This window comes from Amblyomma maculatum, chromosome 5, assembly GCF_055883805.1.
Source record: "Amblyomma maculatum isolate TAMU_Amacu chromosome 5, ASM5588380v1, whole genome shotgun sequence".
NCBI classification, from domain to species: domain Eukaryota; kingdom Metazoa; phylum Arthropoda; class Arachnida; order Ixodida; family Ixodidae; genus Amblyomma; species Amblyomma maculatum.
Window position 1 is genome coordinate 162,758,836 of NC_139348.1, and position 23,103 is coordinate 162,781,938.

General features: G+C 47.1%; 2 protein-coding genes across 3 annotated transcripts in view; both read left to right on the top strand.

Moving 5' to 3' along the window:
* Nucleotides 1–16,049, top strand: part of IFT46 (intraflagellar transport 46) — an 85,106-nt gene extending 69,057 nt beyond the window's left edge. Inside the window, exons 8-9 of one of the 2 annotated variants that reach the window (XM_084604904.1) lie at nt 8,594–8,682; nt 15,777–16,049. In XM_084604904.1, the coding sequence (XP_084461030.1) occupies nt 8,594–8,682; nt 15,777–15,869 (182 nt within the window). In that variant the 3' untranslated portion in view covers nt 15,870–16,049. The remainder of the gene's footprint in view (nt 1–8,593; nt 8,683–15,776) is intronic. The other variant, XM_084604905.1, reaches the window with a different exon arrangement.
* On the top strand, nt 2,486–3,849 carry LOC146190172 (uncharacterized). Its single transcript, XM_084604901.1, has one exon. It carries the CDS (start codon nt 2,523–2,525, stop codon nt 3,675–3,677), a length of 1,155 nt encoding a protein of 384 aa, XP_084461027.1. The 5' UTR covers nt 2,486–2,522; the 3' UTR covers nt 3,678–3,849.
* Nucleotides 16,050–23,103: the final 7,054 nt, after the last annotated feature.

Here is a 23,103-nt window from a genome sequence, read left to right on the forward strand (position 1 = left end):
AAAACGATAACGGACTTGCTCGCCATGTACATCAACGCCCAACACAAGACATGGGACGCCATCTTGCCATACGTGGTCTTCGCGTGTAACACGACCATCCATCCAAGAGACGATCCGGTCGACACCGTTCCAGCTTGTGTGTGGCAGGGATCGAACGACCACGCTCGATGCAATGCTGCCACACGTAACAGACCAGGAGAACATGGACGCCTATCTTCAGCGTGCAGAGGAAGCTCGATGACTTGCACGGCTGCGCATTAGGGATCGACCAACAACGCACCGACGCCTGACGATACAACTTGCGATGACGCAGAGTGCACAAGCCGGGAGACCAACTCTGCATGGTATGGACGCCTATTCGCTGTCGCGGGCTAAGTGAAAAGTTTTTACGTCGATACTTCTGGCCATACGAAGTCCTCCACCGCGTCGGACAATTACTGGACTATGAAGTCATTCCCGACGGTACGACAGTCTGTCAACGGCAACGCACGCACCCCCAAGTGGTACACGTTGTACGTCTTCCATATTGTAAAGTGGGCCGAAGTGTCTCTCTCGAGCCATACGCGGGTCATGGCCAGGTTAAATAGCAAAGGGCCGAGAATAGAGTCCTGGGGCACGCCCCTATCCAAATAACAGGTTCTGGGGCTCCATCCCGAAGCTTTGAAGGGAGCTGCATATCCAATTGTATGCTTTTTGGCTGGGGTATCTCTGCTAATTCTCCCCTGGCAGATCGCTGACGCACTATATGTACGCACCAAAATAAAACACGACAGCAAGCTTAGGTTATATGAAGCAACAGCAACGCCGGTGTTTGACAACACGGAAGGGCTCACTCGACCACCAGAGATATTTCTCAACAAAGTAATAACAAACGCAGCCTACACAGCACACATACTTGACGTTTCTCGGAAGACACAAAACTCTCACGCAACATATGCACCCACTGTCAGGAACAGTGCGCAGCAGACCTAAAACCCCTTATATGGCAATGTTCATTGCTTTCACGAGGAAGGAACAAAATTACGCATATTCCACACGACGATATGCCCACCCTAGCAGATAAGATTCTATCAAGCAGCGCAATACAACATTCCATTGCTACATACGGCAGTGAGAGCTTCGAGTAGTGTGAGAGATCGGCAGCATGGCAAGCAACAGCTCGAAGAACCGTGAAGACGAAGCTACACTGCCATCCCTCATAACTCCCTAATTATCCAAACAGCGCCCGAGAACCATCCCTTCATTTGCATAAAGGCTTCATTCATTCATTGATTCAAACTTTGCAATGTTTATGTTTAAGTTGCTTTGTTTATTTTGGAACATAGAGGCGATGTTTATTTAAGTGTGGTGTAATGGCGCGAAACATTCAAAGCTCTCTGTTCCCAAGGATGCGGTATCGAATACTGGCCTCAGCGGCCGCTTTTCATGGAGGTGAAAAGCAAGGCGCCCGTGTTCTGTGCGATGTCAGTGCACGTTAAAGAAACTCAGGTGGTCGAAATTTCCGGAGTCCTCCACTACGGCGTCTCTCATAGCCTGAGTAGCTTTGGGACGTTAAACCCCACAAACCAAACCAAACCAAAACTCTATTTATTTTTTTAGCAGCCGCCGGCATGCAGCCTTATAACTCTGATTCTGGCATGCGTATCAATTCGGTATTCTTTGTTTGTTCATGCTTGTTGTCGATAGACGCAGCTTTATCAGTTTCTTTGCCGCGCAAGATGCGTCTCGAAGCTTCCGACCACTCGCGTGTGTTTCTGCAATTCCAGGTTGTGCTATTTCGATGGAGACGAAACGAAGAGGCGTCCGTGTGCTGTGCGATGTAAGCGCACGTTAAAGATCCCCAGGTGGTCGAAATTACTCCCTAGCCCTTCACTATGGCTCCTCTTTCTCTCGTTCCACTTTCACCCCCACCTTCCTACCTCCCCTACGGCGCGGTTCAGGTGTCCACAGAAACAAGTGTGACAGATACTGCGCCATCCCCTTCCTGTGAACGAATTATTATTATTGCGAAAGCAATACTGCTAGCACTTTTCTGCCGTCGGTGGAGGTCGTTCCATCGTTCCGGCACAGCTGCGGCGCACGACCACGTGACAGCTTGACGTCACGACAAGAGAGAGCAGGGACTCCAACTCGTCTCTTCAGCCGTAGTCGTTCCTTCGCTCGGCGCGGCGGCTACCACGTGCCGGCCTCCTCGGCCCGCCGCGTGAGGGCGCGCGCTAGGAGAGGTCGTGTGAGGTCGTGATGTGAGGTCGTGCGGACCACGTGCAGACTTCTGGGGACTCCGAGGGAATTTGCCAGCGACGTCGTCCGAAGCTAAGTGCGCTTTTATATTTATTGTTTAGCTTTGAAAGCGTATTCTCCTGCATGCGTTAAAGCACTAATTTCAATCATAGGACCAGGGAAAGCGGAGGTAACCGATTTTCCCTAGGTAGGTGGGCGGGCTGCCTATGGGTCGTAAAGTTAAGGAAGACATGGGAGGCGAGGAGCTGGTGCAATGTGACGAGTGCAGGCGCTGGTGCTACATGGATGAAACTGGTTTTGAAAGCTTAGATGACGCGGGGGAGACTAGTTTCTCGTGCAAGTTGTGCGTTAGGTTTAAGGAGACCATTCTGAGGCTGGAGGGTGAATGGGCCGTAAAGATTCAGGAGCTCGGGAGGGACCTGAAGGTTGAGAGGGAGAAAAGGATGGCGCTGGAGGCACAGGCAGTAGAGCTCGTTAGGATGGAAGGGGCAAAGACCGACCAGCTAGAGGAGATAGGGTCTCAGCTCAGGGAAGAACAACAAAAGCGAGCCGAGCTGGAAGGTCAGGTGAAGGCGCTTATGGCGCGGACAGCGAAAGACCCCGGGTCGGAGCAAAGTCAGGGGGTGGATGAGACCAGCGTTAAGACCCCTCATGATGACGGAGATGGAAAGGAGGCGGGCAGAGAAGATCACCCGGTGGCGGTGGAGTCGCAAGAGGCGGCTACACGATGCTACAGCGAAGTAGCAAAACAGTTCGCGGGAGTGCTAGCGACAAGCCCGGAATCGCGCGAGAAAGGTGAAACGCCGCTACGACAGGAGAACCAACGAGAGCGAACCGGGCGGCAGTTAGCGCAAGCTGGAGATGAAAGGCTGGATCGTAGGAGAGTTCTGGTGGTGGGGGACTCAAATGTAGCAAGGTTTGAGGAAGCTGTCCTAGCAACAGTGAAGGGTGACAGGCGTTTGAAGGTGGAGGCCCAATCGGGGAAAGGTATGGTTGAAGCGATGACCAAAGCCCAGGAGGTGGTAGGGAACAACAGGGATGTAGAAACCCTGGTCATCATCCATGCTGGACTCAATGATGTCTTGAAGGGGACGAGCCGGAATCTCGGGAGGCAGTTAGAAGTAGGTATAAATAACATAAAGGAGGCCTCTGAGAAAGTACACGTGACTGTATGCACAATCCCGGAAGTAGAAGGGCAGTCCAGCAGAACAGAGGGGAGAGTAGTCGAAGCCAACCGGGTCATTAGGAGCCTAAGCCGACGACTTGGGTACACCACAATGGAGGTTAACAGGGATGTGTACGAGGCCGGCCTCCACCCGTTTGCACGAGAAGGCATCCACTACAGCCGGGCCACCGGTAGGAGGGTAGGAGGCAGGATAGGCCGCCAGGCAACAGCTTTTTTAGGAGGGCCCAGGGCCCTGAAGCCACCAGTTTAAACAAAGGCGACCAAGAGGACGAACATAGACTAGGGAAACATAGAAGCCATAGGAGAAGCAACAGGCATAAGCGCAAGAGCCAAATTAATTCAGACATAGGGTATATTAACATGCAAGGAGGCAGGAATAGGCTAAAATGGGAGGAAATAGAAGAGCAGCTTAGGCAGGAGAAGTTAATGGTTTATGTATTTGTGGAGACGCATCTTCGGGACATGGAGCAACCACCCTGTAACCCTGATTATGCATGGGAATACTGCAACAGAACAGAGGGCAGCAGAAAGGGAGGGGGAATTGGGGCATTCATCCATAAAAGTACAAATTGGCAAAGAGTCAAACAGGAATGTAAGGAACATTTATGGCTAAAAGGAAAAGTGGCAGGGGAGCAAACACTCCTTGGCTTTGTATACCTGTGGACAGGAGCAACTGCCAAAGAGGAAAACAAAAAAATGGTAGAATGTATAGCAGGTGACATTAATGAGCTAGGAAGAGGATGCGAAATAATTATGGTAGGGGACATGAATGCTCATATAGAAGATATAGATGGATACACAGACTCGACAGGTACCATGCTGCTGGATATGTGTGAAAGACACGACTTAGTTGTCTGTAACAGTACTGAGAAGTGTGACGGGGTCATAACGTGGGAGGTAGGGAGTCTGCATTCGACAATAGATTATGCGATAATGTCACACAGGATGTACGATAGGCTAAGGGTCATGAACATAGATGAACATGGTGCCAGGAGTCTAGGCAGTGATCATAAACGTATCAAGATGAGTTTTGGAATAAAAACTAATTCAGGAATGAAACATGATGACCAGCCAGATGGGATCTTTTACTCGGAGCAGCAAATAGAAACAGCAAGCACCCAAATTGAAGCAGTAATCTCTAAGGATAAGAAAGCAGAGTGGACATACACAAAGTTAATGGGACTGTTTGGGCTAGAGTTGGCTAAGGTGCGAGTCAGGAAAAAAAGGACAAGACGAAAACCAAAGAGCTGGTGGGATGGGGAGGTGAAGAAGGCCATAGAGAAACGCCAGGAAGCCTCCAGGGAACACAGATATTCTAAGCATAGGGGAGACCCAGAAGCAGACGTTGAGAGAAAATGGGATAAATACATAAAATGTAGAAGGGAGGCATCCTACTTAATCAATGAGAAAATTAGAAGACAAGGTTCCCAGTGGCTGTCAGAAGTAAACAAAAGGGATAAAAATGCAGCTAAGAAATTCTGGCAACACTTGAATTCCCTGAGTAATAAGACTAGCCTAGAGCAGAGGTCTATTGTTACAGATCAAGGTATTCGGCTAGAAGGGGAAAAGGCAATAGAGCATATACGACTAACGATGTCAGAAAAGTTTAAAGAACAAAGAAATGTAGTAGGTGCCTTAGTAGAGGACGATAGACCGGTTAGTGCAATTGTTCCAATTGGACAAAGAGAGTGGGAAAGGGCTGAGAAGAGAGTACCAAGTAGCACATCAGCAGGCCCAGATGGTATTCCTGTTAGGTTATTAAAGATGTTGGGCCCAAAGTCTAAGGAAACGTTAAGAGAGGTGGTGAGCAAAATGTTAATGGATGGCAAAGTTCCTGATGAATGGAGACTAAGTAGAATGAGCATGATATATAAGGGAAAGGGGGACAAAGCTGACATAGGCAACTACCGTCCCATAACAGTAACATCAGTGGTCTACAGGGTGGTGATGCAGATTATAAAGGACAGACTGCAGGCATGGGTAGAGAGCAAGGGGGTGCTGGGAGAGCTGCAGAATGGCTTCCGGAAACAAAGGAGGTTAGAGGACAATCTGTTCTCATTGACACAGTGTATCGAGGTAGCAGAAAAGGAACACAGACCCCTATGGCTAGCTTTTCTAGATATCAAAGGAGCCTATGACAGTGTACTTCAAGAAGTCTTATGGAGTATTCTGGATGTGTTAGGTGTGGAAAGCGGAGTAACTAATCTTTTAAAAGATATTTATAAGGATAACCAAGTGCTAATAAAATGGGAAAAAAAGGTGTCCAAGCCTGTAGAGGTAAAGAAGGGGCTTAGACAAGGATGTCCCCTGTCACCTTTGTTGTTCATGCTGTACCTGCAAGGATTAGAGGCTAAACTAGAGGGGAGTGGACTCGGCTTCAACCTTTCTTTATTCAAGCAAGGAGAATTTATCCCACAGTCATTACTAGGACTAATGTATGCGGATGATATAGTACTGATGGCTGACAACAGGGTAGATTTGCAGGAGTTGATGGATATCTGCGGTACAGAGGGAGATAAGTTAGGTCTGCAGTTTAGCAAGGAAAAATCGGCAGTCATGATTTTTAATGATAATGAGGCCGGCGAACATAGGATACAGGAGGACATGCTGGAAGTAGTGGATAAGTATAAGTATCTTGGGGTGTGGATAAATACTGGAGCTGAATACCTAACGGAGCATGAAAAATATGTGGCAGCTAAGGGAAGTAGAAACGCAGCCGTCATGAAAAACAGGGCGCTTTGGAATTACAATAGGTATGAAGTGGTGCTAGGGATTTGGAAAGGGGTGATGGTTCCTAGTCTGACTTTTGCCAACGCAGTCCTGTGTATGAGATCAGAGGTCCGAGCACGGTTGGAAATTAAACAGCGCGGGGTGGGTAGGCTTGCTTTGGGAGCTCATGGGAATACGCCAAACCAAGGTGTGCAGGGTGACCTGGGATGGTCTTCTTTTGAGAGCAGGGAAGCTGGCAGCAAGATAGCATTTGAGCAACGATTGAGAAAAATGGGAGAAAAGCGGTGGGCTAGGAAAGTCTTCAGCTACCTCTACATGAGGAATGTTGACACAAGATGGAGAAGGCGGACAAGAAAATTGGCAAGCAAATATTTGGACAGCAGTAGGGGGACCAGCCAGGAATTATCAATTAAGAAAAAGGTTAAGGAAACAGAGAGGGGTCTGTGGAAAACAGGGATGGAGACTAAATCAGCATTAGAAATGTACCGAACGTTCAAGCAAGAAATAGCCAAAGAAAACATTTACGATAATTCTAGGGGCAGCCCATTGTTCGAGGCTAGGACAGGAGTATTGCGGACTAAGACTTACCGAGTCAAGTACCAAGAGATAGACACGCTGTGCAGGGTGTGTGGGGAGGATGAGGAAACGCCTGAACACTTAATAATTTCCTGTAAAGGGCTCCGCCCTATAGTTCAAGGCAATGGGCCAGATTTAGCCAAAGCATTGGGGTTTAAGGATAATGAAGGGAAAATAGACTTTAAAAGGGTAGAAATAACCAAACGAAGGTTAGCTGATTGGTGGCTGAAAGGAAGGCAAGAATAGGTCCACACTATATATTACTATTCACGGCTAGGCGGCCTGTGGCGCCGCCGCCCGATTCAAAGGGTTCAGCCTTATCCATCCATAAACGGGGCGCCGCAGGCACGCTCCGCTTAGTCATGTCTGAGGAGTTGTACAAGGCGTCGCTGGAGCGACGTGCTGCGCGCAAACGCCGGCGCTGTGCCGAGGAGACAGATGAAGAAAGGCAAGAGCGGTTGGCTAAACAACGTGCCTATGCCGCAGAATGGCGAGCGAGGTGTCCACAGAAAACAAGTGAGACAGTTACCGCGCCTTTCCCTTCCTATAATCAAGCAGTCCAGGCAGACCCCGCGTGCCCCGCCGGGGTGGTGCAGTGGTAAGACGCCCGACTACTGTGCCGGAGTACCCGGGTTCGAACCCGACCTCGGCGACTGCGTTTTGATGGAGGCGAAACGAAGAGGCGTCGTGTGCTGTGCGATGTCAGCGCACGTTAAAGATTCCCAGGTGGTCGAAATTACTCCATAGCACTGGAAATAATGTGTTCATTGGAATAAACAAACAGTCGAAACCATGTTGTGTCCAGAGTAAATCCTTTAGTTGCATAAAAGGCGAAGCCATGCCAAACCACCAGCAGAGCGAAGCGCAGCCAGGGAGGTATTGCTTTCGCAATCACTCAGGCTTAACCAGAGCTAAGCCACAGCTAATGTTTATTATTATTATTATTATTATTATTATTCACTGTTTGCGGCTTTATCTCGATGTTTCTTAGCCGCCTTTAAATTGAGCTTTGACAGTGCGACGGGTATTCTTTGTTCGACGACCAGAGTGAACGTTTGTTGGTATCGCCGCCGCCGAGTTTCTTAGTTCTTTTGGGGGCGCAAGTCATCCCAATAAAGAGTTCATTTAAGCGACGTTCAAGCCTCCTCATTTGTTGCCAACGGCATTGTCACCACTACGTGACAATAATCTTGGAGTAGGAAATTATGCGATTCGCGACAACTTCAGGTCTCTCTAACAAGGCTGCGCTGCAGTATCCCACCCCTAAATTTCTATCTTCAGGTCTGCTTTCTCCCGCCTGCGCATCTTGCGATGAGCAGAATTCATTTTTTTATTGTTTTTCCACCGCTTCTCCACGTTGAGAGGAGGGTTGTTGGAAAATCCATTGAAACCTCTTGGCCTCAGTCTATGTAGCCCGTTATTATTATCATTTGGCGCCACCATCCTTGGTCACAGTCACAGGTCTGTTTTCACCGCCGAGAAAGATTTCTTACCGGAATCAAATCGTTTGTCTTGCTACATTTTTAAAATATTACTCGTTCGAGACATCCCAGTGTCAATCGCTCGTCTGTGTTATCACTTTTTATTTCTTTTACTTCAAATTTTTGTTTCTTTTCCTCTCCAACGGTTTTCTTTTCAGAGATGTAAATATACACTTAAAACTCTCTCTGCAGCCCAATTCTTGGCCGATCCTCCTGTGTGGGTATGCGCCATATGTTATTTGATAAACAACAACAAGCAGCTTCGAGGACTTACTGGCATCGCACATGCGGCTGTTCCGTTTTGCCCCAATAAGATACGTGGCAACAAATGTGGCAATATTGAGCGCCCGAATTGAGCGCGGGCTTTCGAATTATGCAGTGCTGATGGACATCCCGGTGTACAAGGGCAAGCTGATCCAGTCACTGCACGTCTTCTTCACCCTCTACACAGCTTTCAAGAACTCGCAGGTAAGCGGGCTCGTGCTCATTCCGAGGAAAATGTGCCTTTGCGCGTGACAGGCAGATGCCACAAATATCTGGTTATGTAATCGTTGTTTCATCAGCGAAGTCAAAGTCTAGGCTGAGACCGCGATGACGCCTACGTGAGGTAACGATTTTAAGACGCGCTCAGTCATGACCGGGATCGAGCCACGAAAGCGCAAACCCTGATTGCTGGTGCCCCCGAAAAGCAACGTAGGAAGAACTCTGCGAGGGCCCGCATAGACGCATTTTAAGGCGAAAGCCTTCCTAGGCTAAATATCTCGCGTCTGTGAGATGTGCCTACGAAATTCCGCGAAATTTTTCAGCAAGATTCTGCGAGATGTGCCAGCGAGACGTCGCAATAGGTAGTGGCGTCAACATAATTTCCCCGGCAAGGACGTCACAATAGGTCCTGATGACGAAGCCAAACAAAAAAAGAAGTAATGAAATTATGAAGTTGACATTATCGAGAAGATTCAAAGAACAGCAATGAGGCTCATATATCATCGCTACGATCGCCTTTTCTCACTTTCTTGCGCCGCGTCCACCTTGAATCAAACCGTCCCGTCTGTGCGCCGTCACATGGATTCATTGAAGGTATTGCATTGCATCGATAATTGAGTTTACCACATAGCACCTAATACTTTATCCCCAATATTCCCCGATCAACTAGGAGTCATCATAGCCTTAACCTAAAGCTATACTTCACCTCAAATTTTAAAATACAGCTCCCCCCCCCCCCTCCCCGTACAATTAAACATTCCTGTCACATCTCGGTCTCTTCCATTGTGCACATTTTTATCAGCCACCGACGCCACATATTTTTCTTCTTTGTGTTGTGCTTATTGTGTATTGGTCCATTCTCTTTTTTTTTTTTCTTTTTTTCAGTGTCGTGCCATATTATGTATGCAAACATGTTAAGATTTTTTTCGTAACTTGTCGTTTCATGAACATTTTTCCTCCTAACCCCACTTCTGCAACAGCCCCAGCCGGGGCTGCAGTATGTGTAAATAAATAAATAAAAGAATGAGTACACAAACACGCAAGATAGAGGCAGAATTGAATACCATTTAGCTGCCAAGAGCGAATGCCAAGAGCGAAGCTAAGTGCAAGCCTGCGGTTGGACGGCGCCTTGGCCTTTTTAGTGTTGCTTTGCAGTGGCACCGGTGGTCGCTGACCGATCTGTGCGTCGAGATGCGCTAGCGCGCCTAACCTTTGGTGCCGACGCCACGTGTCCTCTGGTTCGATTGTCGAAATGAACGGGCCATGCAAGAACAAACTTTTTTGACTGACTGGATCACATGGTAGCGAAGGGACGACAGAGCGAAGCACGAGTTTCGTGGCCTTGTCCTACATGCTAGTGCAAGTAATTGTTTCGAAATGACGAAAGCCAAAGACAGAATGGTGTTCGGTCAAGCTGGCGAAGAAATTGATATCCTAACTTCGGCCATTATAGATGAATTTTGAATGCCACTCTTGGCTATGTTTTCTCTAAGCATCTTTCTGCCTCCGTCGTCGCTCACACTGTCTCCTCATATGTAAAGGCTGTGAGGCATCTTCCTAATAAATAGGGCCTATGAAAGTGGGATGACCAACATTGCTTCGTAAGCCATGCTTATTATTACTCACGCGTAGATGCGCCGCTACACAAAAAGAGAAATGAAATCCTAAAATGTAAGAAGGCTAACGGTCTCCATTCGGCCGCCGCGGACTCTTTAAGCACGTAGAACCAGGAGATTGACGTCAGTGTAGCGCCTGCACATGGAAAACAGTGAATAGGTCACGACACTTATCAAGTAATGACCCATCGACGTAAAAGGGGAAGAAAAAAAGTTTCAAGGAAAATTGCGATACTACCTGATATAAAACTTGAGCTGAGCAATTTAAGCGTTTTCGCAAAGAATTTGAGATACTCGTATGTATGTATGTATGTGTGTGTGTATGTATGTATGTATGTATGTATGTATGTATGTATGTATGTATGTATGTATGTATGTATGTATGATGTATGTATGTATGTATGTATGTATGTATGTATGTATGTATGTATGTATGTATGTATGTATGTATGTATGTATGTATGTATGTATGTATGTATGTATGTATGTATGTATGTATGTGCAGTTACAAAGCACGCACTTTTTGTACGGCGACGCGGCTAGCCGCCGAACGCGCGCAAAGAGCTCTAAGAACGCGTACATGGTAGCTGAAACGCAAGCACGAGAACATATTGGACACGAAATTCGAATGAGACTCCTTATCACTTGCAAACAGGTGCTATCGTGCACTCGAAGCGGAGATCAGCAGTGCTGTATATGTTCAGGTTTTCATTCAATAAAATCTTGTCATCTGCGGCGGATGTCATTCATGCTGCGCGCGGTTTAATTCGTTTGCTCATATTTCAATTCATGAGGTCTGTAGTTTTCTACGTGGGCATCGGCCACCAACCACGCGAGCCGAAGCCCCGATCAGCCGTCACCACGCGCACACTGAAACACCGCAGCGCGCACTCAACCTCCACAGGAAGGAGAGCTGCCAGGACACAAACCTCCAAGTTCACAAAGGAGACGTTTATTGAAACACCATCCTCCAGCGGACCACGCACACACATACAAATATATACAAACGCACATACACACAAATACTCAGTGTCCCAGGAGCGCGCGAGGAGCAAGGCTCCCCTGCGCGCACGAAGTGGAGTGCGCGCCGCAAGCACGCAAGGGCGTGCTGTGATCTCTCTCTCGCGGTGACCAAAGGGTTCCTTTGAGAGAGAGTGGGCAACCACGCCTGTTGCGGATCGTTGGATCCCGATCGACAGGCTCGAGCTGCGCTCTCAGGTACGACCCGGAGCGGACGAACTCGAGTACACACTGGTCTGCGCGGACAAAGGCCGGCAGACAAGAACAGTAGCGTACGCACCCGTAGGCGCACTGGAGCAGACAATGCTTGCAGCGAGTTAAATGGCGATTGTTGCTGAAAGATGTCTGTGAACGCAACCTAAAGGTAACATACACTCACTGAGGCAGGAAATGGTTATGGGGAATGTAATTGCTTAAGGGAATGTAATTGCACTGAAGGCAGGATATAATTGCAAGGCAATTGCAAAAAAAAGTATTAAAATATTCAATACAGGATTCGAACAGATGTTTAGGTGGCATCAGTACAGAGAAGGGTGGTGTTAATATTGCGTCACCAAAATGACGGGAACGGTGGACTTTAAATGCGTTCTTATTCCTTTAGACAATAAATCCACTATTTGTCGCCAGGTGGCGCTGTTCAGAGGAATCACGCGAAAAGAAATTTAACAATGGAGCTGACGCATGTGCTGCATGTGGTAACTCAGTGAAACAATTGACCCTATACGCCATGCGCAGCGCCTATAGGGGCGCCACTGAAAGCCGCGTAGCGGCGGCCGTCGGAACCCGAGGCGGGCCCCATGCGGCAAGCGGGGCCGTGGTGCGCGCGTGCGATCAGCCGTTTGTGCGCGTCTCGCGGACTCTTCCGCAGTGACAGCGTGCGCAAGGGGATCGCACTGTATAATAGTGGACATGTGTTCGATATCATGGCCGTCTGGGACTACATCGCCTCCAATGCATCAAGTGTCTGCTGAAGACGAGCGTCAACAAGGTTGCGTACAAAGCAGAGCTCATTTTGAGTTCCCCGCTTTCATTACATCGCCACGCCAATTCGTTCATTCCTTGGCCTATGAAACAATGTTCTTTATTTGCTTAATGATACACGTTTGCTTCGTTTACATGCAATATATCGCTACAGCAAACTAGGCAGAATCGTCGAAACTGCAGACTGTTTCGTACCGGTGCGACCGCAAAAAAAGCCAGCGAGCCTGCAAACCAGCATTCCGAACATTAGAAAAATAGCGCATTTTGGGCTCCTGTACCAAGAGTCCAGATTTTTTATGTTTGTGCTTTATCATGGCCTGTACAGCATGGATTTCCCGTCCGTCGTCAAAAAGGCAGATTGGGTAGATACTTTCAAGGGGGAGTGAAATATCAGCAGAGGAATTATCTGAAAAGCTGCATCACAGGTTATAGAGTTAAATTTTACATCCTATTTATTATTGTAGTATCATCTTCATTTCATTCGTATTACCCTCGCGCCAAACTGCAGAATTACAGTGCACTTTATAACCAGTTCTAGAGCCCTTAGTCTGGATAGCAAGTGCGGCGACATGTTATGTTTTCGTAATCTTGCCAGACAATACACGAAAGGTGCAATGCGAAGCAGAAAGCACTGAAAACATAGTTATCACTCAGCCCTGCCACAAGGAAAATTTAATGCCATTTCCATCGAATGACATTCGTTCAAAATGATATTTGTTTGCGGCTACACGAGAAAATATAATGACATCTGATGAAAATGACATTAGGTACCGAATGAGTTTGCTCATCCGAATGCGATCAACGAGGAAATAGGTTATCTCTACACACGAGACTCGGTGAGAAGATACACCCAAAATAAATTACAAAAGTGCCACCTGCATTAAATACAAAGGGGCTCGTAAAATTTTGCTGCTAGTCATCTATGTGAAATATGCCACATAGCATCGTAAAAAAGAACTGGCACCCATAGCTGCCAGCCAACCCGTAGCCACCGCACTCAGCGCGGGCGGAACAGCTCGCTCCTGCTGCCGCGGTCTGTCGGCGCCGAGTCGCCGACACGGCACATTTCTTTCGCCACCTTCAGAAAAGCACGCTATGTTGATCTTAAATAATACGCACCTAACTTGAGGAAGGAATCTAAAAAAAATTTTCTTTACTGAGGATCGCTGTTATGTAACGAGATTATGGAAAGCAAATTTCTGCTGACATTAGCAGCTGCCGCAGGTGTGATGCAGCTCATCCGATTTCGTTCTCAAGCTCCGTTGCTAAGACGTCGTCGAAGTTACACCTTCCGTTTACTAAGACAATTTGTGAGACAATTGAGCTGATACTAAAGCAGTTTTATGAATATAAAATTTACTATTTCCAAAGCGCTTCTGCAGCTACGGCATTGATATGAAACCGTTTAGGCGTTTAGGCCTGGCGACGACTATAGGGCCCAGCACACGGCCAGAGCGCCGGCCGTCGTCAGCCGCTTTCGCGGGCCACGGTTGCGGTAAGCTCGCGATATCTGATGTGGCAAGCGTTACGAATTTGCCGTATGCTTTCTTGATGAGGTCAAGCTCTGGCATTTTTCGACGGGCTTTAATACGCCGAGCGAACGATCATGCGAAAACTTACGGGAGTCAATGGGGCTGTAGTATGCCTCGGCGTAGGGCGATAGTCGAAGGTTTTATAAAAGCGCCGTCGGACAGTACACTAGATACTGCATATTTTACGTATTGCTCGTGACACTTGCTTTAGAGCGCAAATTGTAGGTTGTTTACACTCGTACGCGTTTCGCAGTCAAGCGCAGACGTGCGCACCTTCCATGCCCTTTCGTAAACAAACGCCGCCGACACAGCCGCTAACTTCGTAATTGGTAATCCTAATCAACAGGTTGTTGCAAGGGAAGCACGACATGAATGTCAATTGAAAGGGGGCTTACGTTTACAGCGCAGACATCTTAGCAACATATATATTGAAGGCTCACCAGCATTTGCATATCAATCGCAGTTACCATAATTTGGAAATGACATTAGCTTTGGTCGTGTAGCAGCGCGTAGAAAAAAATGACATTAACCTGAACGAATGTCATTCGGTGAGTTTGCTTGCTTTCTGCGTCGAACGCCACGATTCACGGCAGCCGTCGTTCTCGTGGAACATAACTGGATACTTATACGAACGTGTTCCTGGCACGATTTTATGTGAGTTCGAAAAACCAACTGCGCAGCAATTCTTCCCGGACATTACTAAATGTTGACAGCGGCGTTATATCCGTTAAACTGCGACCAAAGACGAAAACACGACGTGCGCGCATAGACGCTGACGCGAACAGCGCCCGACCGAGCCCGCCTACGCTTTGCGGCTTTGGCGACAGGCGGCGTTGTCGGCGTTTTGCGCATCGCCTATTATACTCGAATGTAATGGTGTCCATCCGGAAGTTGATGCAGGCGCAGTCACTCTTCCTGAAGCTCTGGGGTTTAGAGATATCAGTGGCCGGATGAATAAACCGGCGGTGGAAACTAGCAAAAAACGACTGGAAGATTGGTGGCTTAAAAGCAGAGAAGTGACATAATGTTAGTAATGGTAGAAACAAAAATTTAATAAATAAAATGATGGTTTAGTTAAGCAATCTAAATCAATAATTAAGATATAGGTAGAAAAATTAGCATGATAGCTACTGCTACCACCCCGTTTCAAAGAGGACGCTCCTACATTCTATCCATCCATCCACGCGCCAGAGCGTCGTCTGCTCGAGTGCTCCTACGGGATATGGTTTGCTAATACGCAACCGGAGACCGGAGCACAACACAGAGGGGTGGTGAAAACAATTACATTGGGTAGCGAAACAGAGTAATGCCCGTGGGCACCACTGAACTAGACGCCGTCCTTATGCCTGGGTGAATCATCGGTCGAAGCCGCCGATCGAGCCCCTTCGACCAGAGCTCATGGTTCCTCTAGTCCGGAGCTGCTGCTGAGCAGCGTCGCCTCCAAGCCCTCTCGTGCGAGGCGGGGAATAAGGGATAGTTTGGGATTTCGTTGGCTGGCCTAGACAATGTGATATACATCTGCTACATCACCACAGTGTTGGCACTGCCCACTGAGTTTTGGTTTAAAATGTTTTACTACAGCTGGGCAGATCAACATATTGGTTTGAAGGCGCCATAGGACGCGTTCTGTTTTGGATAGGCCTTTCGCCGGAGGGTGATATATGCGGCTCTACTCGCATTAATAGTCTCGTATTGCTGTGAGCCGTAGTAGGGTGGTAGAATATTCAGGCTGTTCAAGAAAACAGAAAGGTTCCAGGGGAACGAGCGCACGGACCCGCTGCATCTGAAGCTTCATTGCCTCGTGGATCATTAGGAATATGGGAAAGACAGTTTCCCTCTAGTGGGAGTATACATCCATGATAATAGTCCCGACGCTGCGTGGCGTCTCTCCTCACCCCCCCCCCCCCTCTTTTTTTTCTTACCTAATCAGCATTTCGGGACGATGGCCATGGAGGCTGCGGATGCTGGCAGGACAGTGACAGATGAGCCCGATGCCGAAGGAGTCGACCGCCTCGTGCTATGAGTGGCCACTGAAACTTGACACCACCCGACGAGCTCCAGTGAACCGTGGCAAGAAGTTCCCAGGAAGAATTTTTTTCACGGCAGGTCCATCTTCTGTAGAACTTGTATTAATGTGAGACTCTGTGCCGCTATCTAACGGCGTCGTTTTTTTTTTCTTCTGAGTAAATAAAGTTGCACTAGGGCGATGAAGCAAGCTGTGTACACATCTGGATTAACTTGCAGAACATATTGTTAAGGGAATATAATATGATTCCTGCATATTTATGCAATGATATGGTGTTACAGAAATATTGATATTTGAATACTATGAAAGAAGAGAGGAAACCAAGGTCGCCAATCGAAGGATGATGGGCATGGGTGTGACGTAGCAAACCACGATTGCTAGATTAAACCGGGAATTGTCCTATTTCCATCGGAAAACGAAAATGGCTTAATGCACAATTTACACGATTATAGAACAAGAAAGACTATTACAAGGAAACATGAAAAGGCTGCGCAGAGAGCACAGCGACTGTATCTCGATGAAAGTTTACTCGATTTTGCATCAGAGACATTTCCTAGTTTTCTAGAACAAGACGGCTTTATGATAAGTCTTCCAGTATTCACACCCTTCCATATCCTGTGGCTGCAGTGTAGTGAAGAATAAAGCCGTGGCTTGCAGTGGATGCTCAACACAAGGTGGCCAACACGCCGCCGCCGCATGGTCTGCACATTAATGATTGCTGAGCACATGGTCACCACATGCATAACCTGGCCAGCACGTAGTTTACGCACACTGTGACCACATTGTCTACACGTTCTCAGCAAGCTACCACCACGTGGTCCGAATGTGGCATTTACATACTGTTAACCCTAGTCGTCACTCAGTGGCCAATATACACTCGACATTTGGTCTATACATTCCTAATACGCGGTCTGCATATGCTCAACCATAGCCTCTTGGCTTAGCCCAGGTTTGTACATATCAACTCCTGGACACTTCATGGCCAACACATTGTTCAGTTTAGTTCACTTTCAAATTCAAGTCAAAGGCCGAAGCAGTGGCCTCCCGGGAGAGCATTCGCCTCGCATTCGAGAAGTACCAGGTTCAAGCCCCTGCGCCGCCAGGTACCCACCGGTTTCCAATGGGTACAAGATTTTCCCCGGCCTGGTACTCGGCTCTTCTGAGGTGAAATGCTTGGGAAAAGGGGCCATGGACCAAAAATGTTGGTTCAAAGAAACGGCCACATAATGGGCTTTTGCTGCGCGAGGCGGGCTTATTGTTGTCCGATGGCAGAACGGATCACTGGACCAATGGCCCCAAGCATTTCTGAGGGCAAGGCCATCGAAGCGGTGGCCTTGTGGTAGAGCATCCGCTTCACATTCGAGAGGTACCAGGTTCGATACCTGGTGCCGCCGGGGGTCAGTTTTCAATGGGTACAAGCTTTCCTCCGCCCTGGCACTCGGCTCTTTGGGGTGAAATGCTTGGGAAAGGGGTCATAGGTCCCAAATAGTTGCGCCTATGGGACAGTCCGGCTCGCGCAGCAAAAGCCCAATATGTGGCCATTTTCTTAGTAACCCTAGTATTGGTGCCTCGGCATACACAGAAAGACGAACACAAAGACGTCACACACACAAACATACACCCAAACCGCCTTTCAGACGGTGGTCAAAACGATGTGGATGGCTCGGCAGGCCACAACGGGAGATGGAAGCTTTCTCCCAGGCGCTCGCCAGAGGAAACCGTCCACCTGATCAGGGGATGCCTGTGGGTTTCGAACTTGCCATCTCCCTAACCCAAGGCCAGACCACCAAACCACTGGGCCACGCAAGAGACGTCAGGCCTGCAGACCATGGTTTTACGGACTTATCTTTATGTACTTCCCTATCCGCGTCTACGCAATCATTTCGCATATTGTGATCCCTCCTCCAGTCGACTCAGGTTGTTTGGGTCCGATCGTCGACCTCCTTCCAACCTGCGCGTTCAATACAGCGGTTTCATAGCATACTTTAAAGGCTGTGGCTAAAGGTACGTCGGACGGACCCGATCGATGGTCTTAAAGGTATACGTCCGACGGACCCGGTGCGTTTTTCTTCGGGATACGACGGACGGATCCGGGAAATATTTTTCAGAGGTACGGCGGACGGACCCGATCGGTAGGGTTCTTCCGACGGACCCAGCGCATTTTTCTCCGATATGGGCCTTGGGATCCGTCGGGAAAGCCGGACGGATCCGAGATCCCCAGATGTGGTTGTAGCAACCAGTAACGTTGGTAGCAACAACATGGTAGCCATATGTAGCCAAATCGAAGTTGGTATGAGGTGTACGTGCGAGGTGCAAGAAGTATAGTATGTACTACATACTGCATGCGTCAAATGTGAAATTACAAAGAATAGTGCAGTGGCAAGAATAGTGCCTAGAATGGGTGATATACTACGTGATGGCATGATGATAGGTTTACGTGAGTTGAACCGCGGCAGGGTGGCAAGCACGACCAGAGCGCAAGCGCATGTAATCGCGGTGTTGACGGTCAGCCCGCGGCCCGCACGCCCGCTCATTTGGTCCTCGTTATCATGTGGATTAACCTCTACGACGGTCGTTATGTAGTTTTGATTCTTCAAAGTTTCGTCACTTCCATCTGTGATGAGATGCGTCACGTAACGCATCGCTTTCTGCTCGCATTGAGGTTTGGTGCTGCAAGTTCTACGTAGTACAATACAAGCGGCGCTGAAAAAGCTGGGTGCCGCCGGCATGTCTCTAGCCCAAGCATCGCGTCATTCGTGTTTGTTGGAGGTGTGGTTTGTGCTTATCGTGAGATGCTGTGATGTACGGATTACGTCCTACTAGAGTGCTGTGTGAGACTACGAAGAGTGCTGTGATAAGTGCGCCGATGTCCGGACGGACATCAGTGTGTCCGTTTATGATCAGCGATGTTGAACGTGCATGTCAGTGTTTATTAGGTGCAGTGGTAATTTATTTACACGCGCTGTGCAACAATCAGACGAAAATAAGTCGACAATTTGTTAGCCTGCACTACAGTGCTCAAAACTCGGAAAACGGGAATGCACATGATGCAGTTTTTGCATGTTGGAGTGGACCGAAAAAAAAGTGCCCAGCCCACACCGCCGGGATGCGCATTACTACAGGTGAAGTGGTTCAGGTTTCTGTAAAATAGCTGCCTGGCACAGCACCTTCCTAAATGTTCAGGCTTTGTACTATTGTTGAAGGCCACTTTATCATTAATAAAGGAACGAATATGCTTTATGTGTTAATGACTAGTGCTTTTTCAACATGTTTTTTTTTTCTTTAGTTTCCTTTGTTTTTCATGCTAGACAAACACAAATAGTACACTTTTAAACTTGTCAGTCCAAAGCTGAACATGAATATCTGCCATGCATGTGACAGCTTTAATGCTAAAAAGGTTGACGTGTATAGCACGTACGTAGACGCTGCGACATCTTAGTGGCACGTTCGGCTACTTGCCCCAAGGTGGTGATGTTTAATGCCAGTGATGGCAGTCGCACTTTGGTGCAGGTGAAATGCAAATGCTTATGTTTCCTGCAAGATGTCAACGCAAAGTACAAAGCCCGGGCAGTCAAATTAATCTGGAGCTCTCCACTACAGTATTTTTCATAGCTACATATGTCACTTTAGGATGTGAAACCCTACATGCCACAGGTAGGCTGCATTGTTTTTTAGATTTTGTAACCTCTCATCTATGTTTTGCAACATTTGGCTAATTTTAGTTCTCAAACAGTTGTTAAGAATGAAACCGAAGCAGTTCTTGGCATGGTTTCCTGCTTGGATTAATTTGCTAATTGCAGTTCTTTGAAACTTGCATCAATGCTGGACAGTTCAAATAGCAGGCAGTTAAATTACAGAAATGATGTGGATCGTGCATTTCAGTTCTGACAAATGGAAAGTAACAGTCCCCTCCTTGCATGCATAGGTGCCCTTAGACAAATACATACTCGGGTGTGTGATTGTGACGCATATCAAGGGTCAACAGGAAGCCATGTGGAGCCAGTGTGATATTCTTCATGAAGGCTAAAGTAAAATTGTACAACAGCTGCTGTACCATGCAGAAAAAAATTGATCATTTAGTGTATGATTAACTGACCATGAATAGCATCTTACTCAGAGTATGATGTGATATATATCTGGTTTAGCATCCCAAAATAACTATGGCTATGAGGAACACAATAGTTGAGGGCTCCGGTATAATTTCGACCACCTGGGATTCTTTTACATGCACTGACACCGCACGGTGCATGATGGCCTATTGTTTCGCCTCTATTGAAATGCCCCTGCTGTGGCTGGAACCAAATCTGCATCTTTCGGTTCAGCAGCCAAGCACTCTAACTACTGAGCCAGCACAACGGGGCGAAGTATCAAAATGCATGCCATTACATTTCCTTCTAGCCGGTGGTTTTCTTCACAGAACTAATGTATACAAGGAAAAGTAAATAGCAAGAAAACACTAGTTTTATTGCACATTATATTCACATTTCAGCAAACATTCTCTAGGAAAAAAATCTCATAATGTTTGCATGGAAACCATGAACATCTTACAAAAACAAAACAATGCACTTACTCCACTCCAATTATTAATGGGCAAGGTGGCATCTATATCTATGCTACTACACTGCACTTATCACAAAACCACAAACCCCATCTGCTTTGGCCAATCACTTGATGAAACTAACGGAGCCAGATGTCGCACACCACAGACTGGTCGTCTCGCAACATATCTCTGCATATGTTGCATTTCAATTTCATGCCTTTCCACTTAGCTTCAACTGTTGCCAGCATTACTAGTCACCCATCTTTTCTGAAGTTCCTTTTTACGCTGTTGGGATCAGCATCCTTGTTAACGATGGTCTCTGGAATTTTCGATGCTATCATTTTCACATCTTCCTCATCTGGAAGAACAAAGGAAATGACGAGCTTAAGAGCAGAAAAAAAATTAGGGAGACTCCTAATCTCCACCTGTAAGGGTATGGTGTGCCAGCGTTAATGGTTCTTGTCTGCAGATCCCATTGTGGATTCCCGTTAATTTACATGCCCTTTGCTACAAACATAATTACTAATTCCTTAATTCATGTCTCTGTTATCTCAGATATACTCATTAGCATACGGTCGTAGGCTGCCCTGTTAGGTGATAGACAACCTGGCATAGACCTCTGTAAGCCTCAACCTTTCTTAATTGGAGCTGAAACGTCCCAGAACATATTTCAAATATAACTTTGTAAGCTTGACTTAACAGCTCCTGCCATGTCGTGTGGCCTCGTGACATTTGGCTCGTGGCACTTTTGGCTTGTGCACAGGGGTCATCTGTTAAATACTGGTTAACATGCATGAAAAATACATTTTCACACAAACTGGTGGCAAATGGTCAAGTGGTGCACTGCAGATTCTGAAATGTATACCTATATGCATGCAAGGATCGCATCATCACATAACATGATCAAGAGTTCTATCAGTACCTGTAGTTACATAGCATTTAAATGCCCATTAAAGGACCACCTCAGACAATGGTTGCTGTTACCACAAAGCCTGTTCTAACAGCATACTGACACCATTCCACTGAGCGATGGACATGTATATGCATACCCTAGATAGCTCATGATTGTGGATCTCATTTATTTCTATGACTTCCAAGGCGTTCCTGAAATCAGAAACCCTACACTTTATGAAATCGGGACAGCTGTCTTGAAAGGTGATGAAAAGAAATAACCAGGTTACCTTGACGCAATGCTAAATTACAGAGGGTGAATATGCTGCATGAAGATAACAAGAAGCTTGTACAAAGAAAAGTGAGAGTGAAATGGCAGGATTTTTGAAACATTGAAATAAACTACAAACTATACTTGTCAAACCTGTCATTAAGGAATGGAAATCATGCAGTAATCAAAAACACAACATGGAGGCCATTTTAGGTCATCTTCGCAAAACACATACCCACACCTCACACACAGCTTCATACTTATGAAAGAGGACAAACCAGTATGCAAGGAGTGTGGGGATGAACTAACAATAAACCATATCTTACACGTGCGCCAGAGTCGAGAAAAGAGGAAACATTTTGTACAATTTTGCAACAGATCCCTTTCCATCCCAGCATGATTCTAGGAGAGACGTGCAAATTTCCTGCATTTTTGGTTTCCTAAAATGTTCCTAAACAAGCTACATCCTAACGAACATTTTAGTCATTACACACAAAATAAATACATTAAACCTTGTTCTTGGTGCATGGCAGCATTAGTCGCTTATGCACCATAAAAATCAACACAATGCTGTAAGTTTAGCTATGTTATATGAGACAAGCTTTCGGTCTGGTGTGGTCCTTATTCACGTGACAGCGCTGTCATGAGGGTCTATGTCCCAGCGATCAGAAAGTGACCTATTCCAATAATTTTACAAACTGAAAGCGATTCTACAGATTTCTAAAGACTGGAGTGCTCAAATGTTTTATCAACGTCCGCCTGCTTTGACAGCCTGGAGTGAAACTGTTGAAGAGAATACATTTTTGTACATTTACCGTGTTTCTGAAGGCGTTGCTTTCAATTACGGGGCCCACAAAAAGCAGCTGAATGTCAAACGCCGCCTAGGTAGGCTTTCTAGCAAGACAGCGGTGTAGCGTGGAAAATCGCTCCGCCGGTCCATCGCTGACGCCGCTAACTTGACAGGCGAACTGTTCAAACTGACCACACCTGAAACACTAAATTGCGCATGATCAAGGCAGAATTTCTCTAACACTGAGCACTGGTAGCTATCGATTTCGCGCCCAATATTGTGAAAATGTGTACTCTCTTCGATCATTGATACGTCCACGGTTGAACATTTATGCGCCTCGGGGTAGGCCAGCCGTTGGAACATCGATGCGTGGTTGTAGCAACGATCACTTGCATGGCACACTCTGAAAAATTCCAAGAGTCAGCTTCTGCAACGAAATGTGCAGCGCACATTTTCTACCGCGTACCTAAGTCCGGCGATGCATGCATATCGATCCCGATCGTTTCAAAGCTGCGCGGCCGTTCAGTCGGGTCACGCTAACCTCGAGCATGCGGGGGTTTAAACTACATGTACGCAAAATTCAACGACAAGAAAAAGATGCAGGCTAAGCACTTAGTCTAGTCTTCCCCTAAATACCAAAGAACATTGCTGTTCACAGGGAATTCGGATCACTCGCGCTTCCGGCTTTCCGGTTGTGCACTCTTGCGGTGTGGAGTAGGTCTTCCCCTCAACGAGTCGA

Coding starts and splice junctions, on each gene's coding strand:
- LOC146190172 (XM_084604901.1), top strand. CDS start 2,523: ATGGATGAAACTGGTTTTGAAAGCTTAGATGACGCGGGGGAGACTAGT.